Source organism: Myiozetetes cayanensis, unplaced genomic scaffold (assembly GCF_022539395.1).
Source record: "Myiozetetes cayanensis isolate MyiCay16 unplaced genomic scaffold, myiCay2020 scf10, whole genome shotgun sequence".
In the NCBI taxonomy this organism is placed as follows: domain Eukaryota; kingdom Metazoa; phylum Chordata; class Aves; order Passeriformes; family Tyrannidae; genus Myiozetetes; species Myiozetetes cayanensis.
This window is the reverse complement of record NW_026086605.1, coordinates 9947112-9960045: the sequence shown is the minus strand read 5'-3', so window position 1 is coordinate 9960045 and position 12934 is coordinate 9947112. Positions and strand designations below refer to the sequence as shown.

The following is a 12934-nucleotide window of genomic DNA, read 5'->3' as shown; positions in this document are numbered from 1 at the left end:
CCTCCTTTTTATTTCTTTTAAACAAAACGTATTTAACTGTGTTCAGATCTCTGAAGCGTGTGCAATTCAGCAGTACATCTAACACCACCCTTTGGTATTGCAATCAGCATGAGAGCACTGAGTAATTAAACTCATGGTAAGTATTTACCAGATCTGTTTTTGAAAACACCAGTGCCTGGCGTAGGAGCGTCCAGGCTGGCACAGATGGTGTGAACGTGTCTGTACAGCACAGCTTTGCCAAGCCCTTGCTCAACAACAAGATGGATCTAAGGAAGACTCGTGTACCGGAACAGAGTGGAGCCTCTCCTGTGTTTTTTCAATTTTCATGTCAAGATCTGAGGTGTTCAAAAGTTCTGGGAGTAGCTGTTCCAAGCCCGGGAACACGATGTGCTGCAGGGGACAAGGGATGCCCTGCTTCAGCGGGTCTGGTAAACCCCGCTCAGAGCAGTGAGGTTGTGTAACTCGGCTCCTCCCGCGCTAGGCCGGGGCCGTCCCAGAGCCGCTCCTGCGGGGGGGTTGTGGTACCTCTAAAGCCGCGTTTAAAACCTCGCCTTGGAACCGACCAGCGGAACTTCTGCACGAAAAGCACCCGACGCGCGGCCTCCCCCAGCACAGCACCACCTCCCGCGTTCCAGGCCAGACTTTAATCCGCAGGCCCCGTTACAAAGCGCTACCTCTATCGCGGGAGCGGCCCCCCCAGGCGCGGCCTGGCTCTGCGCCCCCCGCCCGGGGCTACGGCCGGCCCGGCGCGGCCCCCGCGGACGGCGGCGGGGCCCCCTCGGGCGGCTGCGCGGCCTCCAGCGCCGCCCGCTGCAGCTTCTCCAGCTTCTCCAGCGACACCGACTTGAGCGGCAGGATCTTGGGCTTGCACAGCACCATGGTGGCCGCGTCCTCCACCGACAGCTGCCCTGAGGGGGGGAGAAGGGCGGTGCGTGAGCGCCGGGCCGGCCGAGCCGAGCCGAGTCGAGCCGAGCCGAGCCGGGCCCCGCCCGCGGGCCGTACCTTGCTTGGGCAGAACCTCCCGGAGCGCTCCCGTCCCCTCCGGCATGGCGGCTGTGCGCGGGACCGCCCGCGAGGGAACTACAGCTCCCAGCGCGCTCCGCGCGGAGCCACGCCCGCGCCCCGCTGGGCATGTGGCCCTGTGCATGCTGGGAGTGGTAGGCCTAGCGGGAGCGCTGGCTCCCACCGTGCGCGCTGGGAATTGTAGTCCTTGGCGTGGCGCTGCGCCGGGGCAGCGCCGGGCGGGGCGGGAGCGGCTCCGCCGGGGCTGTCCCGGGGCCGGGATGCCGGGGTGCCGCTCCCTGCCTCGGCTGCGCCGGGCTCTGCGCTGGGGCGGCGCCGTCCCACCTGCGCAGGCCTGCCCGGCCCCGGCGAGCCGCTGCTTGCCCGCCCGCCGGGGCCGCCGCGCCTCCCCCCGCTCGCCTCAAACCCGGGCTTTGGGGCGCTTTTATGGTTTATTTTATGGGTTTTTAAAGAAAATCCCCAGCAGACACCGTCCAGCAGACGGGCGTGGCCAGGGCGTACGTGTCCCGGTGTTCATTTCCAGGCAGCGCCTCGGGATTCGCGACGTGAATCACGCTCCTGTTTGACATGTAAACAGCAGTAAAAGCCGGTGTCTTTCTAAACACCGAGAGATTAAATGTCACCGAACCTGATGGGCCAGTGCACCGGGATCCCCCACGCCCCCCAGGAGGAAAGGTTCGCCTTTTGGAAGATCTTTGCCGCTGGGAGCAGCTTCCCTTGGAAACCCCCCTGGCGAGCCTCGGTGTGACCCGGTGTCTGCGGGCAGGGATTTGCCTGTCTTGGGCCTCTGCGATGCCCCAGCAAGCCCCGATTCCGGGACGTGTTGTAATTTTGGAGTTTGCTAATGAGCTTGCCTGTGTGCCCGGCACACACTGTGTGCCTTGGGGATTGGCAGTGCAGGCTGGTAATCCTGCTAACCTGGCTCTGGCAGGTGGTGACAACTCCTTTAATTGTTCTAGGATTGAGAGCTGGCTTCTTGCTATGCACAGGGATTGGCTGTGAATGAGTAAAACGAGGGAGAAAATTATTTGTGCTAATAATTCTTTTCCATTCTGCCTTGGTGGCCGTGAGCATGCTCCCGTCTGCAAGCACAGGCACCGCACTGGACCTGTCAGCTGTGGGATACAAGGCTCAGGTTTGCGGGGACATAAACCCGTGATAAAACATTTATGTTCCAGTAAGCGACACCTCTCTGATAGTTATTTAAAGTCTCTGTCTGCATTGTTCCAGAACTATTTCCTTTTTCCTCTAAGCAACCTCGAGTAGGAAGCTGACGGTCCCTCAGGTAACCCGCTTTCACCTCGCTGGAAGCCTCGCCTGATGTTGGGTTGAAGGCCAGCAGAACCCGCAGAGGGTGAGAGTGGGTCTCCTCCTTCCTGCCTTTTGTGGAGCTGGCCAAAGATAACACTTCTGGGTTGGTCCCGGGCAGTGCAGAAATGGGCCCTTTCTGTTGTTACTCACATATTCCACTCTCAGGTCAGAAAATTGGCGTTGATGATGCTGTAAAATGGACGTGCTCGCTTGGGACATCCTTCTCTACCCTTTGAAGTGCTCAGAAGTATTCCTACTGATTTCATTGGGAAGGGATTCTTTGTCTGATGTGTTAGTCTGTGTGCCAATTAGTATTTCATACTGAGTGGAAGGGAAAGGACTAGGGATGGATTTATGATGGATGTTTGTAGAGCAGGGCATTTTAAACAGTAAGTGCAATTTGCAGATCAGTAATTTGGCAGTTGTTTGTTTTTAAAAACCAATCCAGCGTCTTAGATATGGCTATGGCTGAAAGTGAACATAAGAGACAGCCAGTTGTTTCACACTGTGAAACCAAGAGTTATTCCTGTGGTAAAAAATATGGCCTGTGGAGCAACAGAAACTAACTGAAAGCAAGATGTTGTAAATCAAATTGCAGGCCAGGTTTTTTGCCAGTGGCCTTCACAGTGCTAATGACCACCTGGAGTCCAGCATTATGTGAGGATGGGCATTTGGAGCCCTTCTCAGTCATGCAGGGAATCACTTTCCAAACACAGTTTTCCTGCCAACGGGGTTTGTTTGCTTGGTGATAAGAAACAATGGTCAACTCAATTTGTTACATGAGCATTTTAGTGACTGAGAAATGGAGTCTGGCATCCTATACTAAATCCATTTTCTTAGTGACTCAAACGCCAGCTTGGCAGCCTATTTAGAAAGCTGATAGCACTGGGACAGGCGTGACTGTGGAGGTTGTTTTCAACATTCTCTTGTAAGTCTGCTTTTAAGACACCTCTCTCAGCTGGGAAAAAACCCCACAGTTGCCACCTTCAGGACTGGGAGGTCTGGATGAGAGAAAGGAGAGAAGCAGGGGCATTGTCTGCAGCTCAATATCCTACTTTTCAAAGTGCTTTAATAACAGTACTGGGTTTAGTTTTGAGTAAGACTGATTTATCCACTAGAGTGGTATTAGCTATACTTAAGAGGGAAAAGCATGTCATAGAGGACATAATTTCCCTTGTTTTGTTGGAAAAGAAGCAACAAGAGAAGCTGTGACTTTTCTAATTACGGGCGAGTCAGTGCATTATGTCAGTGTCACCCCACATTGCTGGAGAAGTCAGAACTAGACCACAGCAAAATGATGCCCAGGTCTCAAGTTGTGTCCCCATGGCATGCAGCTTCCCAAGTCCTGAGACTTCAGATAAAACCCCATGTGAGAGAAAACGTGAGTGTGGCATCCATGGAGAGGACAACGCGCTCTCGGTTGCACATCCTTATTTTACTGATGTCACAAACAAGTTATTCTTGTACACTACAGAGAGCCTCACAACCACAAAAGCAGCAATAATTTTATAAATGATAAGCTTGTTTTCCTCCTCCTCTTCCCAGATACTCCAGAGTGCAGCAGACAGCAGAGATGTGCATTGCTGGAATCCAGAGGGTTTCGTAATTTGGCAGCCACTTGCTGAAAGCCCTGCAGATACAAAACAACACTTATTTCAAGTCTTGAGAAACATCTACCAAGTAGAAGAAAAAAGCACTTAGGTGAAGCAATGTTGCCAGTCCCATTTGTTTATGAGGCTTGGTTTTTGTCTCCATAAATTTTAAATGCTTTTTATTTTCCTTCTGCTTTTTGAGCCTTTCAAGTTCATGTTTTCCATGTTTTCCATATAACAAGAAAGTCTGGAATCAAGTCCTTAGTTTAAAAAACAAAAATTTGGTTCAGAGTCCTGTATAATCATGTAGCTCCAGACAAAGGGTGTTTAAAAATAAAGCCACTTTGATGAGAACTGCCCATCTTGAAGGTGACTTTCTCTAGGAGTTTAAGTAAATACTTTGTTGACAGTTTAAGAAGCTTTTAACAGCACCTGATCTGTGTTTGTTTTCCACTCAGATCTCTCTCTCTTTTCTTCTCTTCTAAAAACCTAGAGCGTGTTTCACCTCTGTATGTGCTGAGGAGATCAGAAGTGCAGTGTACCAGCATGGCTGTGACCGTGTTGAACAATGCACACCAATGCTTTCAGAAATACAGGTGCAGATTTCATGCAATTGTCTCCTTAAGCTGCTGAGTGGTACCATGGGACACAGAGCCCAGCTTCAGAGACAGGAGGAGGAAGGTGGTTTGGGTTTACTGGGTGGGGTAAGGCGGGGAACAGAAAGCCTGGTGTGACTCCCTGAGGGAATCCCAAAGAATCCCGAATGCCTTCAGAGCCAGAAGCTTGATAGCTTGTGTTTAACCCAGTCCTTGTTTTTGAAAGGGAGTTGACAGATGAGTGTTTTCTTTTAGCTGAGCTTTCAGAATATGCTTATTTTAAGTTTGTCGTTTGATGCAGTGGGATCCTCAAGCTGTGTGCAAAACTCAAGAAGGAGATGACCTTATTCAGTGTGATGATTTTTCTTTCACTGCTATGTATGTAAAAGTGCCTGGAAATCTATTATCTAAGAGACATAAAAACAGCTTTTTAACAGGCTGCTCTTCCTGCTAACACCTGGTAAATGCAGAGGCCTGACTACATGTAAGTCCCATCCTGGCCTCCCAGGCCAAATGCTCTATCCTGGCATTTTTAGGAGGTTACTGCTCTACTTGTGTGGTTTGAATCGCTTAAGTCTTTGGCCCTGTGCCTCGGAGTGCCAGCAGAGGCATGCTGTAATTGCCTGTAAATGCACCGTCTGTCATATTATTGTTTAATTATTCCAGTTTCTTACTGCCACACACTGCTCAGTGTCTCTCTTGCTATCTTTATTTAATTGAGTGGAAAAAATTCTAGACTTGTGCTTCACTTACATCACTTTGTTTTTACTCAGCTTTGCTGGATCCTGTGATGAAGTCCTACCTTTTGTATGCAGAAGTCAGTCTTCTATATAGAAAAACTATTGTCAATATCTAAAGCATATGTTAGAAAGAGAATCAATATTTTAACACATGGTAAAGTCAAACCATAAATTTCCTAACACAGACAAACGATTGTATTATTCTGCCTTGAAACACTACTCCTCCCTCTGAGGAACAAGAGAGGGAAAGAAAACTCTTGAATAACTAAGCCCTTGTCCTCACAATGCAGGACTGTTCTTAGCCTGTTGCTCTGTGTCGCTTCTTTCTTTTCTGTCTACTAACTCTCTCTTTTTTGTGTGTGTCAAATGCCTTCCTTTTCAAGACCCATCTTTCCCCTAGCCCATCCCTGTTCATCTGTTCCAGACTATTACCGGGATGTCAGCTCTCTCCTGAGATCAGCTTGTGATGACCAGTCCCACTGCCAACTTGCTACCATTTCAAATATATCTGTGCTTCCTCCCAGCCTTGCAAGCAGGCCCTTATTAATGTGTGTTGAAAAAATAATCTTTCAGAGGTCTCTCCAACACTCTCCATGTCCGTATGGTCTATAAAAAAACTTGGCAGCACACTGACTGCTTTTCTTTCCTCATGCTCCCTGTGTCTGTGACAAATGTATGTCAGTTTTCTGGCCTTACATTAGCTTTCAGCCTCTGAATCGAAACACTTCTTGCACAGCCCCCTGCACACAGATCAAGCCTCTTCTGCCATACAACAATAATAATAAGTATTAGGGTTGCTGGCACTCGCTCTGCTCTGCTTTTCATGGCTCTGGGCAGGAGTGTCATGGTGTCCTTTTGGAATATCTGTTTGCCAGATCTGAATGATCTGGTTTTCAGTTGGTTTTTTTTTTTAAGAAATCCTCGGCTGAAACTTTCCTCTACAGGTGTACTCCCTATAATGCCTGGCTCCCTAACTGAGCCAGCATCATTGTTGGGGTGATTCTTCTCACTTCCTCTAACTGAACTGTAAGATTACTCATTACATACTATTTTCTGATTTGTTTTATTTTTCATCCCTCTTTTCTGCAGGAAAGAGCAATTTATATTAGGATTGGAATTGACTTCAGGTTTTACTGCTATTTGTCATCACTCAGGAAACCCATCCCTAGTTCTAGGAGAACACTCAATCCCTGCTGACAGTCTGGAAGAGGAAGAGCAAATAGCAGAGCTGCAGCTATTAAGACCAACAGGCAAGTATTTTATTCAAACTAAACTTTTTCTTCCTGGGTTACTTTTAAAGAATATTTTTCTGTTTGTGGGAATGTGAATGTGGGTTGTTTGTTTGTTTTCCTGGGGACTCTCCTATTCAGCCGATCTTCATCTTCTCCCACATTTCAGACAGCAGAGCTTGCAGCAGTGACAAGATGTAATCCCAAGTAAAACTGCCTCTGCCCATGGCCTTGGTTAACCTGCTGGCAGTGATACGTGCCTGGGCACGGGGCAGCTGTTTTACACAGCTCAGCATGGACGTGCTGCCACTCCCAGTCACTTTTAGGACCCAGTTGAGTTGTTTACAGCAATCTCAAAAAAACTTGTAATAAAATTGTTCTGCCTTCCTGAAGCCACCACTCCCAGAGACCTTTCCCCTTTCTTGTACACTGTGGGAGCCTCCTTCCTTCGGCTTCACACCTTTATCAGCTGAAAATGATCCAATACAGACCTGGTTGTTGTCAGGTTCTCCCTTAGAAGGATGGGCTACACTGCCACTCTTGTGACTGTTGAGAACTGGAAGGTCAGAGGGAAACGCAGGGAAGTGGAAGCCTGCTCCCTCTTTTATGTGGAACAGAGTCAGGATATGCCCTTGTATGAAGTTCAGCAGAGGAAAACTTGGGCTACACTCGCATTCCTACATACCATGCCATACCAGTCAGCCTGGTACTAATCTTCACGGACCTTTGAAGGCATGAAACAACATGCAGTGTAAATGAAATCTAAGCCACACCATACCAGATTATTGGTGCCAGCCAGTTTTAGAAGACTGACACAAGAGCCAAATGAAACAGGTACAGTGGTAGGAGATGCCTTGTACCACCTGCAGGCACACAGATCCACAGCACTTGTGCAGCATCTCAGTCCAAAAGCAACGTGCGGCATGTCAAGAGCTGGTGAACCCAGGGCCACTTAGACTTGAATGCACTTTCCTGGGGAGGAAGTGGCTTTTCCCTTGGAAAGCTCAACTCCCCAGGGTCTGAATGAGGTCAATGGAAAAAGTGATTTCTTCAGAATATGATTCAGAGTGTCTAAGCACAGTCTTATCTTATTGACTACAGACAAAACTCAACCTCTGTAGATGTAAACTAGCTTTTGTGAATACCCATCCCCTCTCGCCCCTTAACTGTAGGATTTACACTACTGCTGGACATGGTTAGTCCTTGGTAGGTCCACTGCCTGCTGAAATTCAGGTGCTGCAAACCTGAGCTAGGAGAAGCTTGTGTAACAGAGCACAGAATGTCCTGTTGGATCCTGCTTTGTCCTTTTGAGTTACCTTGAGCTGTCAGAAATGGATTTGCAAGTACCAGAAGAATGAAGTCAAGAAAGGTTGATTTCTTTAGGAATGCCCTGACTGGAGCTGGAATAATCAGCATCTGTTTGAGTTTAAACTGAGTTTTTCATTCTGGCCTTTTCCCCCTTTTAAAGTACAGGCAACTGAAGCCTTTAATTTGCCCTGTCTTTCATTGCAGAGAAAAGTAGGAGTTTCTAACAGCTGATACTATCCTGTATAGAATAGCTACACTAAAAAAATACAGTTTATTGTCTGTTGTGAATGAAAAAGCTCTTGCTTGTTTGTGTTGTTTGTTGTGTTGACTTTGAAAGATAAATTGTTTGAACTGGTTGACTCTCCATCTGTATAACTGAAGATTAGCTTCTTGATAGCCTGCTGGATTTGCAGTTTTCTTTTGAACTAAATAAACTGAAGAACTGCTGGCCCAGGGGCAGTTAGGACACAATGCATACTGGAAAAAGTTTGTGTGCATACAAGTTAATAAGAGAAAATAACTTCATGCGTGACATTCTGGATGTGCTGTTTTATTGTTGATATGCCCTGTCTTTCCACCTGGAAGAGGTCCTGTAAGACCTAGGAAGCTCACTTAAAAAAATTACTGACAGACATAGATAGGTGGCTAATGAGTTGAAAATTGAAGCTGGCAGGACAAAAATTGGTTTTTACACAAAGTTCTAAACCCATAAATCATACTGCTTATTTTTGAGAACACAAGTACTCAGTCTTTTTATCATACATCTGCTTTGTAGAAAAAAAAATGGAGAAAAAAGCAAAAATAACTTCAAGTAAGCAGACCTAGTTCTGAACATATAAAAGGAACAGAGAGGAAAAAAAGCAACATGTTACTGTATTGAATCCTTCAACAGAGATCCACATTTTGAGGTTCCCCTTCTTTGCATCCTCCTTTGTATTGCAAAGGCACCTTACCCCAAGCAGAAGCTTTTGCTCTGGGGAGGCAGTCTCTGTTTTCAGTGGGACACAGCTTGGTGTCAGCCACTCCACTGGAATATCAGCTTCCAGGTATTGACAAGGGCTCTGACTGTCCACGTGCATCCTCCAGGTATGGTTTCTGTGCCTTCCTCTCTACCCTTCAGCTTCTGAGTTGTGCCAACTGGTCTGGCCTTCCCAGTCTTTGTATACTCATAATAAAGGCAGTGGAGCCAAAGTGACAATCAAGGGGAAGATAGAAAAGAATGACAAAGGCATGCACTATTTTCATGATGGGTATGATGGCCACAAAATGAAGTAGGCTTTGTTGTGCCATCAGCCTTCAAAACATGCTTCTCTCTCCCAGAAGAGAGACTCATTACAAACTTTGGCTAAGAGACTGAAGCCAAACTTCTGGTAAAGCAATTATTCAAAAGGTAAAGGGATAGGATAGGGCAGGAAGAGCTGGATAGACTGAGATGTAGATGAGAAGAAGATATAAATCTAGAACAGGGAACTTGGGAGATTTGAGATGGGATAGAGGGAAACTGAGATACACAAAGAAAGAGAAACTGGGAATTAGAGGAGTTTAATGCTGAGACTGGCTGGTAAGGAACTGGCAGCATTCAGTTTGTCAGTACAAGAAACAAGAAGGAAGAGTGTAGAAAGTCAGGGGGATAGGCAGTGACATGGAGAACCAGGTAAGGGACTTAACTAGGACCTGGCATAGGGAAGCAAAGTCGGAGACCCTGTTGGAAGTTAAGGAGAGGCAGCCCGGGGAAGGAACAAGTGATCCAACTCTGAAAGTGGAGGCCAGGCACAGGCAAAGGGGAAGGTAATGGAGTAGCAGGGGAGAGCTGTGGGAAGCAGCCCCGCACAGGGCAGAGCAGAGGGGTATGTGGGTGGAAAGGGGCCCGACGGGCTGTGCTCGCTGGGACATCCTGACTTGCAGAGCTGGAAGTGGAACAGAGCTTCCCTGAGGCTGGCCCTCATATTGGCTCAGCCAGCAAAGAATTTGCTTCTTGTGCTGTCTGCCCCAGCCTGTGGTACAGAAAGGACTGGAGCTGAGTGTCCTTGGACAAGGCAGCGGCAGCTGCCTGCCTGGGGGAGGAGAGCAGGCTTTCTTGTAGTTACATGACAAAAATTTTACAGTTGGGAGGAGGTAGTGAAAAGGCCACATGACCAAGAGAGAAAGGGTCAATTCATTAGTCTGGCAGCCACTAAATTAAGAAAAGGCAAGTGGGACTATTATATCAGAGGTAATCTGAATTCAGTCAAAGATGATTCTGAAGTTGCTAGATTGATCTTGTGGTTGGCTTAAGCAAGCTTAACTAATTAATTGCTTTATTTTAGTTCATTGTGTAAGAGCTAGCTCTTAATAAATCACACTGCTTTGTAGAAATATGCTTGAAACAACTGTGTAAATACTAAATAGCCTTAGGAATGGTCTTATGAATCCATTGAATAATCCAAATTCCAACAGTCATCCCCCTCTGCTGCTGGTCTAGATGGAGGATAACAGTCCTGTGCTGCGCTTCTCTTTGATTAAAAGGGACAGAAGTTTGTGCTGGGCACACCAAGGTGTCAGCACGGCTGATGACCCACGGAGGTGCCATGATGCTGCATGATCTTGCACTCACAGTCATCCTTTTCAGGAACACAGGAAATGCTACCAGTATTACTGGAACATTAGGAAGGTTGCGAAGCCAAGCCTTTACAGTTAGGCAATGTCCAAATGAAATTGCCAGTGAAACCTTAATTCAGAACCTTAATTCATTTCACTGTGTATGGCAGTGATTCAAGGTCCTTGCACAGTCCTGTGGGTTTTCTGGGGCAGTGAAGACTGAGGAACCTCTGACTTGCTGTCTGTGGAGTTATCTTAAGGAGAGGTACTCAGTCACAGTACCACAAGGTTCAAAATAGGTCTGTCAGCATAGTCTCCTGATCCTGAGACCCTTAACTAAAAATTGTAAGGGTTGTCACTCTCATACTCACCTTCTGCACTGGGACAGCTCTGCACCAGTGAGATCTGGGGACAAACAGTACTGATGGAGACTGGGAGTAGGTTGGAGCTGAGCTTTCCAGCATCCAGTAGGAGGGTATAAAATTAACTACTCCATTTGTGCAGATTAAAAACAAATCTTGTGTGTATGAATTCTGCCTTTGCAAAAATGTCTGTTAGTTCTGATTGTTGGCACAAGTATTACCATAGTATTTATTGGTCTAATCTCATTTGACATATTTAAAGGATTACAGCAGAAGGGTGGAGTTACCAGTGTAAATTTCTTGGCTGATTCCTTGTAGAGTGACAATTGTCCTACTCTGCTTCATATCAGCTTTTCATTTTTATGTTTTGTCATAAAAAAAGTAAATCAGGGTTTTTGAGTATAAAGCAACGTTTTTTTTCAGTTTTCAAATCATATTTTTGTAAGCAAAGATGGTAGAAACAGAATCTCTAAAAGAACCAGAGTAACATATACCCTTTGTAAATACTTCAATGCTAAGGCAACTGGGCAGTGGCATTTTGCACACAAAGAGCCTGAGAAATGTAAAGGTACATAGTCAACAAAACGTTCAGATCCTCCCTACGTCTGGTGAGTATACACTACAGTCTTTTATTACAGAAGAGTGTGTTCAAATAAGTCACACAAGAAACACTCCTTTCAGATTCCAAGCTTTCAGGGCAAAGCGTGCATTTCTATGTCTTGTAGAGGATTTTGTGCTGTTCAAACTGAAGTTTTACTGAGTAATAACAACAAATAAATATCCAGTTACTGTCAGAAATATTGTCACTAGGAAGTTACACTTGATTTCTGCCCTGTGACCCACTATGCCAAAAAGTCAATTCTGCTTTTAATGCTGCATAATTTATTAGTAAAACCGCATGTAACCACATTGAACTGCCTGGTTTGCCAAAGACTCACACAAAGGGATTTGGCAGAACCCAAAAAATTGAATGTGGGTAAGCCTTGTTTCACTGAAATCACCCTAGATGGTTGCCAAAAGTTGTAAAAAACCTGATGGAAATAGCAAAATTTCAGATTTGACTATCTGATGTAGGAAATGGCTACCAAATGGTTTTGATTCAGCTGAGGTGGCCGCTGTTCCTTTCAAATGTCAGCCAGTGGGACCAGTCCAGACCAGCAAGTACTGAGATCAATTAGTAGACTCCCACTAGCTTGAATGTGTCTTAGAAATTAGAAAGTTAAGATACTACTGCAGTGCAGAATATATCTAGGTTTGAAAGGGGAACTGATTGCAACCACCTGAGAATTTAGCATTAAAAAGCTAAACCTTTCTCAGCAAAATACTGGAAGATCTGTTATAACAAGTCATCAAAGAACTTGCTTTAAAATCCCATCCAGAATCAAAGGACGAGTGATCACAGATGCTCTGCCACACTTGAGTGTACTTGTCTACACAGAGGTATGGTTGTCACCTTCTGAATGGCTGCTGCCATTTCTTGCAGCTCCCACATATCCCTTGCAAGGGCAGTTTGGTTGTGGTATCTCTTACAGACAAAACAGCACATTAGTCCGCGATCATAGTAGTTGCCAATTAGGGATAGTATTTTGTCGAGAAAGGAAATGCGGGAGTGTCACAGTCCCCCGGTCCATCTCTTTGGCCACGTCTCAGTACCTAAAGGTGACTCGCGGCAAGAGCAGGGTGGCCATGCCATGAACACACAGCACTGGGGACAGAGACTTTGTAGGAGTCACTGTGTCAGAATTTCTGATCCCGCCTGTGCTGGGGGCAAACTCTCCAGTTAAACTGTTGGAATGGCAGGAAAACACTTCCTGTTTGTTGCAATACGTTAATTCGAGTTGCAGTCAGTCACCGACGGAGCTGTGGGGCTGTCCCCCTCACCCGGGGGGGATCTCGACAGCGGTGGCACCACGGCAGGTTCCGCCGGGATGTGTCCAGGCTGCCCGGCGGGTGCGGGGCTTGCGGGACACGGGATCAGCGCACAGACAGCGGGGAGCCCTGCCCGGGGGACGCGGGAGCGGGCCCGGCAGCGCGGCGGTGCAGCCCGAGTAGCCCCGCTCCCGCACGGCCCCCATCCCGCACGGCCCCGCTCCCGCCGTCGCCAGGGGCAACGCGGCGCTTCCGCCGTAACCTGGAAGCGCTCGGTGTCGGCGGTCCCGCCCCGAGAGCCGCGGGAGGGCCGTGGGCGGGCGGTCC

At 47.2% G+C, this 12934-nt stretch overlaps 1 protein-coding gene and 1 long non-coding RNA gene across 6 annotated transcripts; one reads left to right on the top strand and one right to left on the bottom strand.

Moving 5' to 3' along the window:
- Nucleotides 1-63: 63 nt before the first annotated feature.
- On the bottom strand, nucleotides 64-1131 carry BBIP1 (BBSome interacting protein 1). Its single transcript, XM_050334384.1, has 2 exons — nucleotides 1003-1131; nucleotides 64-908 (listed from the first exon to the last, which is right to left on the bottom strand). Exons 1-2 carry the CDS (start codon nucleotides 1046-1048, stop codon nucleotides 733-735), a joined length of 222 nt encoding a protein of 73 aa, XP_050190341.1. The 5' UTR covers nucleotides 1049-1131; the 3' UTR covers nucleotides 64-732.
- LOC126649963 (uncharacterized) lies at nucleotides 1021-8552 on the top strand. 5 transcript variants are annotated; one of them, XR_007631227.1, is made up of 5 exons: nucleotides 1025-3715; nucleotides 3880-4035; nucleotides 4420-4522; nucleotides 4824-5006; nucleotides 6352-8552. It is a non-coding gene; the product is annotated as an uncharacterized LOC126649963 (long non-coding RNA). The 5 variants fall into 5 exon arrangements; XR_007631226.1 differs by having other exon boundaries at nucleotides 1022-3715; nucleotides 3880-4522; XR_007631222.1 differs by having other exon boundaries at nucleotides 1023-3715; nucleotides 4420-5006.
- Nucleotides 8553-12934: the final 4382 nt, after the last annotated feature.